The sequence below is a fragment of the Acanthopagrus latus genome, chromosome 12 (assembly GCF_904848185.1).
Source record: "Acanthopagrus latus isolate v.2019 chromosome 12, fAcaLat1.1, whole genome shotgun sequence".
Lineage (NCBI taxonomy): Eukaryota > Metazoa > Chordata > Actinopteri > Spariformes > Sparidae > Acanthopagrus > Acanthopagrus latus.
The window spans coordinates 4,457,834-4,473,904 of NC_051050.1; the positions used below are offsets into that span (position 1 = coordinate 4,457,834).

The 16,071-nt window shown below is 43.1% G+C and overlaps 1 protein-coding gene across 13 annotated transcripts in view; it reads left to right on the forward strand.

Annotated features, from left to right (window-relative positions):
* The window catches only part of LOC119029959 (transcription factor 4-like), a 232,887-nt gene that overhangs the window by 179,228 nt on the left and 37,588 nt on the right, over positions 1-16,071 (forward strand). For all 13 annotated transcript variants that reach the window (XM_037117220.1, XM_037117221.1, XM_037117222.1 and 10 more), the window contains 3 exons: positions 12,760-12,865; positions 14,271-14,419; positions 15,387-15,534. In XM_037117220.1, the coding sequence (XP_036973115.1) occupies positions 12,760-12,865; positions 14,271-14,419; positions 15,387-15,534 (403 nt within the window). The remainder of the gene's footprint in view (positions 1-12,759; positions 12,866-14,270; positions 14,420-15,386; positions 15,535-16,071) is intronic.

Sequence of the window (16,071 nt, forward strand, 5' to 3'; positions counted from 1 at the left end):
TTGCTGATGGCCTGGTTTCAGTCCTCCAGATCACCATCCACATCTCTGATCTGCTCAGCGCTTCAAACAGGCCTGGTGAAACAGTCCACCAATCAAAGTGTGGTACGCTCGCTTTGAGTCCATCCACCAGTTCATCTGGGATTGTGACCGTGTGACAGTCAATTAACGCTACACGTGGGATGTGTGCAGTTGTTAGGCTGCTGTGAAGTGATGTCAAGCTGCTTCAATCAAGGAAGAGTTATAACGATGGCAAGGCAGATGCTGCTTTTACACTGACACCATGTCAACATTATGGTGATCGGACTCAAATGACTACATATATTTATATGTGTATATATGTATGGGTATCTATGTATATTTCCCATACCATATATATATATATATTGCACTGTATGTCTGTAAATACTTGGAATGGACATTGAACACTTGAACACTACTTTATTATTTTACTTTATTGTTTACTATTTTATTTATATCTTTATCTTTATCTCTTGTTTCCATTCATGCTATATTACTATTTCTACTTTGCACAGAGCATCGGGATTAAAAACTCCAAAAATTCTGATTCTGATATCACCTGAAATCATAGTTTGTATTAATTTTGTTCAACTCTAGAGCCCCATCAAACCAGTTTTTTAGCATGGCTACACATCTGTTTTGACCTAAAATAACATTATATTCAGGCCATTGTAACACCCTTCCCCCACAGAATTCGGTCAGCATGGAGGAAATGTCGGACGAAAGATGATGTACTGAATCAATTAATCGAACAAAATTGTATCTCAAGTTCTACAGTCATTCAAGTCACGCTTGGCTCCAGAGTGAGATAGAATGTAAAGATGTGCTTCACTCAATATTTGTTTACATGACTAGCAAATAAAATGTTTAAGGAGCTGAGAGTGGCTGATGATGATAAATTGACGGACAATCGAACAAAATGAGTTTCCAAATATAGAGCCATTCCCTCCGAGACAAATGAAACAGAAGTCTGAAGCGAGGCCGACAGAGGGAAACGAAGGACAAAAGTCAGAGAGTCTATTGACAGAGAGGGCGAGAGAGTGGTGTGAGTCGGTGTCGTTCTACCCCATGAGCTGCTCCAGTGTTCGGGTCTAATCCGCCTTTTGTGAGGGTGTGTTTGAATTCGATGGAGAGGGCGGGGTTAGCTGGGTGGCTGCACATCAGAGTTAGGCAGCGTGACGGCAGGGAGACTCAGTGCTGTGAATCAAACGGCCCTTCACCGCAGCGCGTGTGAATGGAGATGTCAAGGAAAAAAGCTTATAGTTGTGAAAAGTACTGGAGGCATTGGATCGTTTCTGACCGGCTGATGCTTCTAAGGGAAAATATACAAACACACACACACACACACACACACACACACACACACACACACACACACACACACACACTGTATATAGTTACGCTGAGACTTTCAGGTTTGTATAGTTACACTCTCAATCCACTGTTAAACACATATAGACAAGGCCCCGGAAAACACACACTCAAACACATATACACACATACACACAGTCCTAGAGTTAATTCAGTGTAATTAGTGGTCAATTAAAGCGCTGTGACTTCACTGGCTGTCTGACTCTTTGAAGTTGTGGCTCCTGGCGAGACCAGACGCCATCTTGAATTCATTTACAGGCCGCAGTGTAAACACGCCGCACAACTGGACTGTCTGCTTCTTCTTCTTCTTCTTCTTCTTCTTCTTCTTCTTCTTCTTCTTCTTCTTCTTCTTCTTCTTCTTCCTCTTCTTCGTCTTCTTCTTCTCGTCCTCCTCTTTTTTTTGACTCCTGTGCTTTATTTTTTTACTGATTTGTTTATTTTTCTATGATTTCCAATTTCACTTCTTCTGGCGTGCTCAGCTTCTTGATCCCCTCACTGCCTTTTTTTCTCTCTCTCTCTCTCTTTCACTGGTGCTTTGAATCTGTAGCTTTGTTCTTTCACGTGGTAGGTTTTTTTTTCTATGTTTGATTCATTCATCTTTCTTTCTTTCATTCTTTCTGTCGTTCTTTGTTACGTAAACCTGTACTGGACTGGCTGGGGTCTGACTGGGCCTGGGGCTCTCAGACGTCACTTGTTTAAAAATCTTTAAAATCTCTTTCTGAATGAAACACATGAATATCTTTGTATCACATGTTTTAGTGCTGTCTTAATATTTGTCTAAGCAGTCTGCATAACAGCTGGCAACATCGACTGGACAAGTAATTGTATTCAGTTGCATTCTCAGCTTTCCCATACTTTGTTTTCCCATCTGTTCTTTGTGATTCAGGACTGTTATTAGTGCTAGAAAGAAAATGAGTCATTTTAAGGTTTGAAGTAAAAACACACTCTGTGTCTGACCACGTGTTCCTGAAAACCCTCATTAAAGGAACTGAGTGAAAAAAGCTACACATCCTGTTGGTTGTGATGTTGAATCTTATGCCGCAGCCTGACTCACTGAGGGTCACGGGCCGAGGTCAACGACTCGAGTGTGAAGAGGTCAGAAATGAATGAAAAACACTGACGTACGACAACAGACATGTAGCCGCAGAGACTTGTGTCTGTGACTGAGATGAGGAGAAGAAGAGCTGAAAACTGGGTTACTGCTGATGGAGGAGAGCAGTAAATAATAAATAAACAGTCTGGAGACGAGAGGAGAGGAGAGGAGAGGAGAGGAGAGGAGGAGAGAGGGAGGAGAGAGGGAGGAGAGAGGGAGGAGAGGAGACAGGAATGGAATGGATAACTTTCATTAAAAATAATTGAAACTTAATTTAATCTATGAATCGCCTTTTTCCTCCTTGAAATATTCCTACACACACATATACACACATGTGCGCACACACACACACACACACACACACACACACACACACACACACACACACACACTCCAATTGATCTTTTTCCTGTTCACACTTACACACTCCTCATGCTCCTTCACTTTTTTAATGCAAAAAAAATCCCAGCCGCTCACACTCGCTTATGTGTCACACACACCTCTCTCTCTCTCTCTCTCTCTCTCTCTCTCTCTCTCTCTCTCTCTCTCTCTCTCTTTGTCCGGCCCCCCAGTGTTTTCTGTCTGAGTAACTCGACCCCCCTTCAGTCACAGGTGCACCATGCTAAGGTCGCGCACACACACACGCACGCACACACACACGCTGAGTCCACTTGTCTTCACATAGGGGGCTCTAATCAAGCCACAGGAAGCCTGAGCTCCACAGGGAGCGCGTGTGTGTGTGTTTTACACATGTGTGTGTGTGTGTGTGTGTGTGTGTGTGTGTGTGTGTGTGTGTGTGTGTGTGTGTGTGTGTGTGTGCGTGTGCACGCACGGTTATAAGTGAGTTGAAGAATGTGTTTCGGTCCATGAAACTTAGTGTGAGTGTGTGAAGGCTCTGCATGTTTTCAATTACACACAAGTATTTTTGCAGATGTGTGTGTGTGTGTGTGTGTGTGTGTGTGTGTGTGTGTGTGTTGTGTTTCTCCATTTCTATCGTCACTTTCTCACTTTCTGTCTCTCTCTCTCTGTTTTGTGTGTTTTCTTTATTTAATTGCTTTAAAAAAAGATTCGATTTTTTATCCAGGCAGTTTAGAAAACACTTTTCTCTTGTCCTTTTTTAATTCCATAATGTTTTAGTTTTGGGGGGGATTGATGTATGTTGATGCTTTTTAACATTCAAACTCTCTCCTTCACTATTGCCCAATATTTTCTTTCTCTCTCGCTTGCTTTTTTCCTGAATCTCTTTTCTCCGTGTGGAGCTCTCTTATTATCTTTTCACTCCTCCTCTTGTATCTTTATTTTTCTCGTTTTGTGTGTTTGTGTCTCATTTGTCACTCAACGTTCTAAAGTTCAAAGTCTCTCTCTCCCTCTGTCTTTCATTCTCCGTCATTTTGTAAATATCTTTTTTTTTCTGTATGATCATTTTTCTCTTCATATTCATTTCATTTATTTTCCTCCCTATCTTTCATTCCTTACTCCCTCTATTTGTCTCTTTCTCCCTCTTTCCTAATCTCTCCCTCTGCACTGCATCATATGGAGTCAATTAGGCAGCCATGCTCAAAAACTGTGTGTGTGTGTGTTTGTGTGTGTGTACATCTGGTTCGCATTAGTGCAATTGCAGGTTGGTAGAATAAAGGGCTCGGCTCGGAGGTGGTGGGTGGGATTTCCTTCCGCTTTCTCACACACACACGCGCGCGCACGCACACACACACTTTTTTTTCCTCCCTCCATGTGTTTTGAATCAGGAACATAATTAACCTTCAGAGGATTCGGAGGCCGCGGCTCAGATCTCCGCTATAAAAATACATCTAAAAAACAGAAACCCCCAAAAATATGTTTGATCCGTCTGCAGCGCGTTTGATTCGCTTTCCCACATCTGCCTCCGGACGGGCTAAGAGTGCGGCGGCGCGAGTGGTGAAATGCAGATGAAACAAGCGTGTCTACAGGTGGGGAGAGAGGGGGAATCAGACAGGAGGGGATAGATACAGTAGATGGATGTTTGTAATAATTTATATGTCACGCTGTCAGACAGCATCAAATCATCACTTTTTGAGAGGCCTAAACCAAAGAGCGCTCGACAGGATGAATGACTTCAGTGAAAATTGTATCATGTGTTGAGTTGTACAGTGTGCTGCGCATCTCCTCTATTGTTTGTGCTCGCCGCCGTGTTAAACTGTTTGTGTGAAGGTGAATAAAGACGAGATGAAAGTGAAACCAGCCTGTGAGGAATGAGAGAGGCAGAGGACGAGAGAGGAGGAGGGAGAGAGCGAAACAAAGAGAGAAAAAATTGGACAGGCACAGGTGCAGCCGACTGTGTGTGTGTGTGTGTGTGTGTGTGTGTATGCTTGCCTGTGTGTGCGCGCACGCCCTCGTGCAAGTATGTGTGTATTGTGTGTGCGTGCGTCTGTCAAGAGGTTTCGTGACTGCTCCTTTGAGTGTTCACATTCCAGCACATCTGCTTTGGATGAAGCGTGGTAAACTCTGTGTGTGTGTGTGTGTGTGTGTGTGTGTGTGTGTGTGTGTGTGTGTGTCTGTGTGTGTGAGAGAGAGAAAGAGAGAGAGATAGCAGGAGGCAGAAAAAGAACAAAAAAAAAAACAAGACAGGAACATGCTTAAGTCCTTTATTGAGCAAAAAGCTGATTTGTTTCTCGTTCTGTTCTCTGTCTGACTGTCAGTCTGTGCAGAATTGAACTGTATAATCGCGCCCTAAAACTAAAAAGGGACACACAAACAAAACTTGATCATCAACCTGATGAGTGTCAACATGTTTGCATTTTTTGTCCATTTGAGCTGAAAAGTGAAGTTTGATGGGCTTTGGCTCTGCCCTTTTCCGTAATGCCAGGCTGCTTCTGCGAGCTCCGTCATTGGTCGAGAAGTCTAGACTGTTAAAAAAAAACAAAAAAAACAGAGGCCTAACAGCCAGATGTGAGAATATCCTGCTGCAGCCTGTCGGTCAAATGTTGTTGGTGAATGTTTGCCAGCGAGCGTCACCTTCATCACCTCCCATATGAGTGTTGTTTGATCCTCCAACTCCACGGTTGGGGTTTGCGTTGGCCTCGGCCATATTAAAACACTGTGTGGGTGAGGCTGGAGACAGGTTGTGGTCGGGATCAAAACAAACCAAAATTGGCTGTTGGTAGGAGGCAAGATGTGAATTGCGGTGTCAGTGTCCCGAGCTTTTTGCTAACCTGCCCGGCCATCCTTGGCCTCATCTGAAAAACGTTTGCTTGAGTCAGTTTTGAACAGCAATCGCTGTATTGTGCATTCTGATTAACTCCAAAGCCTGTAATTCTCAGTATGCCTGTGTCATTATGAGTTTGCGATTCAGTTCAAGTAACTGTTTTGGACATTCAGTACAAGTTCTTAAACGTCATATCTGTATTGCAATGAATAGTGGGTAATTAAAGTGCAGGGGTGACCACGTTTGATAGCATGCTAGTGTTAGCATTTAGCAGAAAGGCCCACTGTGCTCATATACAGCCTCATAGAGCTGCTAGCATAGCTGCAGACTCTTAGTCATGCTCCAGTGAAGTCAGTTGCTGTTGCAAATGAAGATGTTCAGTGTGCAAACATCTTGTTTCAGCACCCAAAATCAAGACAACCGTACAACTAACGAAGATGTAACACTGTACAGATTCAGCACTGAGGACTGAGATACTCACATGTGTAATTTATGTCGGAAAACACTAAATATTTTTCGACTTTTAACTTCCAAATGTGTGTCTGTGGAAGTTTGGTTTGGCCAAAAGCACTGAGGAGAAAAGCAGGAGTACCAGAAGGAGCTCATTCTTCTTCCTTCTCGTTCTCATCCTTCCCTCCATCTTTGTGTCAGAGCAGAGGAGCTGCAGGAGAGAGGGTGGGGAGAGGTTGAACAGATGCTCCCCACATTTGGAGACAATAACGCGGCGAAGAAGCATCAAACACCAAACAAAGACCAAAAGCCGCCTCCTTCTTTTCTTCCCCTCTTTGCTCTCGTTCCATTTTTCTCTCGTTTGTTTCCGTTTACTGTGTTTTTATCTGCGTCCAGCTTTGTAGCGCTTCACCTCGTTCCATTTTCCGTTCTGCTTCCAACGAAACCCTTCAGGGCCCGGCGGCATTTCCATCGCTGTCAACAAGTTAGAAAACACAGCGCAGAAAACTAAAGTCTCTTTGTTTCTTTCTGGGTTTGCGTTGCCTGGACCCGACGATATTAGCCTCCACAGTCACGATGCAGCGCTTCTTTTTATTTTTCCATTTTTTCTCAGTTAATGTCATTATCCATTTTATTAGTTTCCTGTTTCTGGGTGTATTTTGGGCTAAATGACTGAATGATAAACTTATTTTCACGAGTTTATCTACTTACCTCTAAGGATACTCATTGTCTTTTGAAGAGTGCAGAGCGTGAACTTCCAAAAAGTCCTTTGACAGGTGGCAGGGTCAAAAGGAGGACATGTTAAATGTTCCTCTGTTGAATCTGTCGCATTGCGAGCTGTCAGTACGTGTGAGGACTTTCCTGTTGAGTTTGTACCTGTGGCTCAGCTCGGCGAGTCCCACAGCTGGTCGCTCTGAACACATTTGTGTGTGTGTGTGTGTGTGTTGGGTCCATGAGGAATCGGTTTTCAGTGGAATGCGCCTTTATTTTCTCGTCCCGTTCCCCGAGGCGATGCCGAGCGACGCTTTGATGAAATCTGTGATGTTTTGTGTTTTGTGAAGATCCACTCGGTCCGTCCAGCACCGCGACACACTGGGAGGTTACACAACCGCCTCTACTGGATCCTATCAGGGTGTCTACTGTGCTGCAGATGAGCCTCTCACACAGCAGGCGCCACTGGTTTCTATTAGAGGGTGTCTGTCAGTGTTCAGGTTCAGATGGTTTGGTTAGGAAATTAGCTCCTCTGGTTTCCATTAGGCCCCTATACAACACATGCTTTTAGGGCTGCAATTAACAATTATCTAAATCTTCCGTCAATCTACCTTCTTATTTGCCAAAAGCGATGGTTAAATCATGCTCATCACAGTTTCCCAGTGCCCAAAGCGATCCCTTCAAATGATTTATGTTGTCAAAAAAGCCAAAGACTCTTCATTTACTATCATAAATGCAGCATCGGGGCACTGTGGTCCGAGCTGTTGGACCACAAGAAGGTCCCTGGGTCGGGTCCTTTCTGTGTGGCGTTCGCCTGGTTCTTCAGTCTCGCCCACCACCACACCAGGTTAATTCTCCTGTCACTGCCCATGACCAGGACACAGACTTTTATCTGGATTTGGTCCCCAGGCACTCCAGGTTTGCCGCCCACAATTAATCGATTATCAAAGTGGGTGGCAATTTCTCTTCTATCAAATAATCTTTGACACGCGTTACAGGCCTGTGTCTCCTGCTTTCCGTTAAGCTTCCACTGGTTGGGGAATTGCTGAGTGGTTGCCATTTTGTTTCTACCTCAGCACATCATCATGATTAGTAAGTAAAAGTGGAAATAATGTTTTTTATAAGGACCTGATTATGGCGCTGTGCATTTCTTTGATTGGTTCCACCACATGTTCTATTGTGATGAAATAAGTTTATAAGGGTACTGTTCACCCTCCTGCCGTCTGGCAAAAGATACAGAAGTATCCACTGCACCGGACCACTGGTGAATGAACCTTGAACTTGAATATTGTGAGAATCTGGACTTTTTTTTTTTTTTTTACTGTGGCACTTAACTCTAGTGGTTTGGAGCAGTTTCTGTTTTAGCTCAAAGGAAAGAAGCCCTTCATATTGGTTCCATTGTGACATGGATCTAAGATTTTTGATCTGCTCGAATACATTTCCATTCAGTGTATTATACAAAGGCAGTCAATTCTATTACATCTCTATCATTACACAGACAGTCAGTTAAATTGGCTGTTATTGTGCTGGCTCCACTGGTTCTATTGTGTTTTCTGTTGTGGTACAGGGAACTCACACGGATCATTAATTTTCAGCTTCTACTGTGGTCCAGATCCGAATTTTATATAAGGGCACCCAAATGATTTTGGATTCTGTTCACTTTCTATTAGTAGTTGTAGACATTCTAATGTTTTCAACCCATTCTTCAAAGATGATATTCACACAGCAACTACTGGACCAAACCAAGTGAACAAGGTTTTTTAGGGTATAGCTGCATATAAAGTTATCGACTATAGACACACTGGTGTCTGTATTAGTTCACATTACTGCTTTGTGGTCTGCCAGTTGTCAGTGAAATGACAACGCTGTCGAGGGTTTCTGTGATTGGCTCGAGGTCAGCTCACTAACTGTGGGAATACTGATACTGCTGTCAGTGTGTGTGTTTGTGTGTGCATGTGTGTGTGCGAGCGCGGGCGTGTTCATGCGTATGTGTGTGTGTGTGTGTGTGTGTGTGTGTGTGTGTGTGTGTGTGTGTGTGTTTCAGGCTGCAGGAAGTGAGGTTGTTATTGTGTCTCTCTACATTCCTCAGACTTAAACACACTCTGCACCTGTTTCTGTCCGTCTGTAAAACGCACACACAGACGCACAGACACACTTGTATAAACACACACACACACACACACACACACACACACACACACACACACACACACGCGCACACACACACACGGACAACGAGGCACACACAAATCACAGCCTTTCGTCACCACTCCACAACACATTCAATGGGAAAATATGCCTCTGCGACATGAGACATAAATCTAAATATTTTCAACAGGAACAACACAAGCATGTGTGTGTGTGTGTCTTTGTTTTGTCTGTGTATGTGTGTGCCGTTTCTTGTACAGGCTTTGGGTCAATAAATGTGGTTTTATCATCAGAGCACAAACTCAGTTCTCAGAGGGGAAGAGGAGGAGGAGGAGGAGGAGGAAGTTTAAGGGGATTTTAGTTTAGCTCTAATGACATCTACAGACACTGTGTGTGTGTGTGTGTGTGTGTGTGTGTGTGTGTGTGTGTGTGTGTGTGTGAGAAGGATTTGGATCCCTATAACTCATGCAAGGTGCACTGTGGGAAGGTACCGACCTCATCCATCTGATTAGCTTCTCTGACCACCTTACATCTGTATGTTTATGTTTTTGTGTGTGCATGTTTGCGTGTGCGTGTGTGTTGGTTGTGTGTGTCATTTCCTGACCTTAGTCGTTCATTCCCACAGTTACCAGTGTTCCCTGCTACTCAGACATCCTGATTGTTGTGGCGGTAATGGCTGTGTCTGCGTCTTTCCGTCACCAGTCGTTTCAGGAAGTAATCACAGTCGAGACACAGGCTATGCTCTGGAAGAGCTTTGACTTTGCAGAGGCAGCTAAACAATAATTGTGTGCAATAACCAGTGTAAACACATGGAGCGACTGAACCTTTCATTTTGGTGAATTAATCCATGTGTTGGAATATATTCTGAATGTTTTTTCTTTCAACCATACCAGGCAGCTATTGGTTGGAGCTTGCTGAGACTTGCTTAAGTATTGCAATCTATCGCAATGTCAGCCACACTATCATTACACGGTGGTCAACAGATAATTCACGACATGCAGACCAGGGGAATTGAACCAGCAAGACCCTGGCCTGGCTCTGCCCCTGAGCAACAGCTTCCCAGATTTTGGATTCAAAAGACACAGCATCACCGCAGCCCTGTAGCCAGCAGTGACTATGGGTTAGTCTGCGGCACAGCATGATGTAAAGTGAGCATGAATGGAAGTAAAGAGGCTAAATTACACAAAACCACTGTAAGGATCCTTTGAGTCCAAGACATACACCTCAAGCAGGGTCGGATTAAAGGTCAGCAGCACTGAAAACTGGCTAACTGGCAGGTAAATAACAAGATCCATACATAAACAAGCTGCAGTAAAAAGCAACATGCAGCTACCTGACATGCACTCACATTGCATCGATTGCCAGTACTACATTACAGTTGTATGTGGACACAAGTGGAACAAATCACACCTGACCTCACCTGTGGTCACAAATCGCAGTGATGAGGTTTCTGATACTCTTGTCCTCATTTAATCCCTCACTGTTTCCCTGAGAATTTACCTTGTAAAGCAGCTGTATTGGGAGATTGTGCGATCTCCAGAATTTAGGCTTCAAGCCACAAGCTTATGACCAAACTCATCACCCCAGTTTGGACCAATCAGCCTCCTAAAAGGAAATACTGGTCCCTCATCCTTAAACTGACTTCAGTGAGAGTTCGATTGACCCACTAGCTCCCCAACTGTTGATCTGATTGGTTGAAGTTATCGTGTGATTATAGACAGATAGTTCACCTGCCAAGTGTATTTTGAAAGCGTCTGCCCTCTCCTGCAGAGGTTCTAAGGTTCATGCACCTCATTTTGAACCATTTTGGACATTTGGACCAAAGATACATTGGTCTGGAACCTGAAAAGTTGGATCTTATAGATGGAACTCAGTAGCTGCTGTCTATAAGCTTGGATCTTCTTGCGCCGTTCATTTTCACACCTGTGCACATAGTTAGTTGCAGCAGGTAATATCTTTGGTTCTCATTCTCTGGATGGTCACAGTGTGTCCCGGAGATGTCTTACCCTCTGTGTAGGGGACAGTATGGCACAGGAAATAATGCCTCACACCCCCCATATCTCAGTTAAAGCTGAACGTTTCACCAAGCCAACGAGCTTCTACAGATCAGAAAAAAAAAAAAAAAAGGCCAGGAGGTTTTCGTTTGACAGAAACTGTTCAAGGCTGTTGTCTGTTTTTAATAATTTCTCTCAGGGAGTGTGGGAAGTGAGATGATGTTTTTTATAATGCCCCCAAGTGTTTGTCTTTTTTTTTTTTTTTTTCCATCTTTTTCTTTTGTTCCTTGTCTGTGTGTTTTATCACATCTGTGTTCCATCCATATGCAAATACTCTAAAGTTAACAAAGCAGCCCATGTCTTTTTTGGAGGCTCGAGGTAGATTAGGTGTAGCTGTGGAGCGGGCTTTTTTCATTTTGATGTGAGTCGGTGGGGGAGACAGGGGAGAGGAGAGCATTCTCAACAGCTGTTCTAGGGTTTGCGTCATGCGGCGCGAGCTAGCGTCATGGCTGAGTGTTCGCACGCTATGCACACACGCACACACACACACACACACACAGAGGCATGCTGTGGGGACCCCCAGTTGAAAGCATGACCAAACACAGGCATTGTGTTCTCATGCAGCCGCCGTGTTGCTGAGGAAGAACGTCACGTGCTTTGAGTGATGACAGGCTGCTGCTTCTGCGATGCAGGCTCACATTTTACTGCCTGTTTGCTGCACGACTGCTGCGCTGCTGACGGCCCTCTGAGAGGAGTCGCTCCAGAGATTACCACTTTACTCTTCTTCAAGTTATCTTAACTAGTCTTAGTGAGAGAGACAGGACAGTAAGAAACTACGTTAAATCAGTAGCCGTCGTAAACACAACGGACGCGGTTACCATGGCAACCACTGAAGGTTTTATGTCGTGGGTTACAGACTAAAAGTTCAACATTTTATTTAAACTATAAAAAAAAGTTTAAAAGTTTACAGTTTACAAAATGTAAACATGAATAATGTGTGTATAAAAAGTATATATATGAGGATTTTTGAGCATTTTTATGAAAGTAAGCCAAAAAGTGGATGTGTTTTACATTTTCGTATATATATTGATCTAACGTTTGAGTTGTTTTTTTTTTTTAAAGTGCAGGAAACATTTAAAAACTCACAAATTGTATTATCTTAGTTCAACAGTTTTATTAAAGCATTTTAAGCTCAAGGTAATTCAGTGAAATATTTTGTGCATTTTTTCTAATATTTACACATTTTGTTTTAAAAAATTGCTCATTTTACAAATTAAATAAATAAATATGAACACAGTAATTTAAATGTTTTATTTTTTAAATAGTAATAGATAGATAAGCTAAATAGGCTATTTCTTCCATGATGAAAGTAAATATATACAACATAATCTTTTATTGTATTTTTCTCATAAATAACCCTTCAAACAAAGATTTCTTTTAACAAAGATTAGTATGTAAGAGGATTGCAGACGTGTCCTTGTATTGTTGAAAAACTTGACTGGACTAATGGAAGCCAGACAAGTTCACAGAGCAGAGAGATTTGAGAGTGAAAAAAAACTGACCAATGACAGCTCTCAGAGCGGCGTGTCGTCCAGCTGATGCCTGTGTTAAGTGTCAGTCATTCATAACGACTTAGTGGAGATAATGTCCATCTGAAGCTGATTCCCACTTAGGAGAATAAGAGAACTGAAGTATTTGCCAGGTTGTGTTCACGTCGGAGCTTCTGATGACAACAAGTAGTATTTTGATCAGACTTGTGAATGACGCCGCGTGTCTCTGTGTTTGTGTTGCAGGTGTACGCTCCGTCTGCCAGTACAGCTGACTACAACAGGGACTCACCGGGCTATCCCTCCTCCAAACCTCCCAGCTCTGGCTTCCCAAGCTCATTCTTCATGCCAGGTAGTCTCTCTCTCTCTCACTCTCTCTCACTCACACACACACTCACACACACACACACACACACACAGACACACACACACATAGGCATGTCCCTCATCAGAACTCCCTGCAGTGGATTCCTGAGCTCATTGATACTGGATCACAGACGGAATAAGCTCGGGATGCCTAGTGGAAACATTTTCTCAGATGAAAAAACCTTTAGACGTTTAAGTTTTAATGGACTGCATTTTTGATTTTATTTTTTTAGTTATTTCAAAACGAAACACCCATACTTGTGGGGTTTTTTTCACGTGAAAGCGTCAGTATCGAAGAGGACACACCAACACACTGTATAAAAACAGTAGAAATGTCTCATGATCCCATTGTCATTTACATACCAGGACAACATTTATATGTATAAACAATGTGTTTATGTGTGTGTTACACGTATCCTGTGCCCACTTATTTAAAGATCACCTCCACACATGTATTAAGGTATTCCAAAAATCTTAAATGTGTGTTTGACATGGATTTGTGAGAAAACAATATAACTACCACATCAAAATCCTGCAAATAGCACCATCTTCCTCCACCTTAAAAAGTAAAAATGTTTTATTTTTTTTCCACAAGTGTACCTGGGCACAACTTCAAGTCCATTCTCAGTGTGTGTGCACTCTAGGAATTATGTCTCCACACTTGTGTTTGCTAAATATTGGAACAGGATTTGCTTATTAACTAACTGTGATGTCACAAACCCTGCTTGTAGGCCCGCCTCTTACAAACATTTTACACTTTGAGTGATGAATGTGAAAATAGCCATCTCGTGTCAGACCCTGCTCATATGTCACTCTACACAGTGAAGGTCAGACATTCAACTGGAGGAACAAGAGGAAAAACACATTTTGACCAGAGATATTAACACAAGAGCTTCAAAGCTTTATTTTTACGTTCGCTTCCAGTCAGGTTGGTTGAGTCTGTTTCACCAGACGGGTTGTTTCTATGGACACCTGCTGGGTTTTTTATTTTTCCATCTTATTTTAATAACATCCATTTGACTGCTGTGGAGTGTTTCTCTTCTACAGTATGTCCACAGCCTACAAACACTAAATGCGCAGATTGATTTTGTCTTTAGGTTTACACTGTCTATTTTCCCTCTCACCTGGGTGTCTTTCACCTGGGTAACACTCCCTCACAAACACTTAACACACATAGGTATAGTCACAGAAGCTCCCGATGTCAGGTTACTGCATAAAATGGGTGAGATTACTAAACTCCATTTTTGACAGCTGAGAGAAACCTGCACAGAGATGAAGCTGATCTCCAACCTGCATACTGCACATCACAAATACCTCTCTCTCTCTCTCTCTCTCTCTCTCTCTCTCTCTCTCTCTCTCTCTCTCTCTCTCTCTCTCTCTCTCTCTATCAGACGGCCACCACAGCGGCGATCCCTGGAGCAGCAGTAGTAGCAGTATGACCCAGCAGGGTTACCACAGCAGCATGCTCGGGGGCGGGAACTCGACCCACGGCCCCGCCCAGAGTTCCTCCTACTGCGGGATTCACCCTCATGACAGATTGGTGAGCAGAGCTGACAGTCACGGCGTGCCGGATACAAGCACAAAGAAAAACAGAAAAACTAAAAAAAAAAAAAAAAAACAGGTTTAACAAACTCTGAGTTTAACCCCAAGCTGATTAAGCCTAAGATGGAAAACTCGGGATTCTGAATATGCTCAGCCTGAGTTGAGCTTGTGCACGGGGAATCTCTGATACTATGATTTACCATGGCAACAGATGAATAAAGTGCTGAGCCTCCATTTGAGCCTAGCCGAGCTCGGAATGTGAACCCATGCCGAGGTGGACCATGACATTTATCTTAAAGGGATAGTTTGTGTTTTTTGAAGTGGAGTTATATAAAGTACATATCTATAGTCGGTCTGTTCCCTACCGTAATCACCGATCAGCGCAGTGAGTTTGGGGAAGCAGAGAGCCGCTCCAGCCCAGACGTTCAGCTTTGTACTGCAGTGAACGGGGTCCAGTGAAAATTTTAACCACCTAAAACAAGGCCCAGCTAAAAACAGAGAAAATTCACACCACTTTACATTGCCATCAGACCGCCCTTTCTTTTGGCACTGCATTTCCTTAACTGTAGAACCTTTATTCTCTTTGAAGGCCAGATCATCAATGGAGTGACGGTTTGACAAAATGACAACACCAGGAAGTTTGTGTGTTTATCTCAGCCCAATGAGATTGGACACCAAACTACTGAAATACCCAAGTAACTGAAGCTTTGGTGATAAGTTAATGAAACATATATAGAATTTTACACCACAACCCTGGTAAAGTCACAGATTTATACAGAGCAAGCTTGTTAAATCTGTCAGTGTTCAATCATATATTACATGACACATGGCATTTATTAATTTGTCTCAGACATGAGGCTGTAAATCTGTCAAAGGTCGTACGATTGTAATTTTTTCACTGGTACGAGTCCCTGTTTTGCAGTAGTTTGTCGTCTCCTTGTTAAAGTTTGACTGTCTCTCTGCAGAGCTACCCCTCGCACTCGTCTGCAGATATCAGCTCCAGCCTTCCTCCCATGTCCAGCTTCCACCGAGGGGGAGGGAGCGGGAGTGGGGCCAATCACTACAGCACCGCCTCTTGCACAGCCTCCACCAACGGCACAGACAGCATCATGGGTAAGAAGACCCTTACGTGTTCTTGGCATGTCTTGAAGCAGTGCATGTCGACAAAGCGTGCGCTTGCTTTTCGAGGGCACACAGCTATACTGTCATGAGGAGAAATTCCGTGTAGTGATGATGACGTCAGTCGATGGTGTAATGACATTAGCTGGCGATGTTAATTAACTGGAGAAGAAGAGCCATTCACTTTCACTTGCAAGTTTTACGATTTTCATGCAGACTGGAGAAGCACTGTCTGCTTCAATTGGATCGGACAGCAAATAAATAAAAACATTCACACCCAAGAATTGATTTTTTTTTTTGCTCAGATGCTCAGTTGGTTTCTGTACTGAGCCTGAGCAGAGATTACTGCGCTTCAGAATAATGTGTCGGGTTTCTTTTCTTAAATTGTTAGCCATGCTCACAGCAAAATGACAATGTCAGTCTGTCAGTTAGGCTGTCTACCAATTTGGTCCAAACTCAAATATCTCAACAAATATGGATGGTTGGATTGCCATTAGGGCGGGTCAGTATAGATATTACACTGTGTAAGTG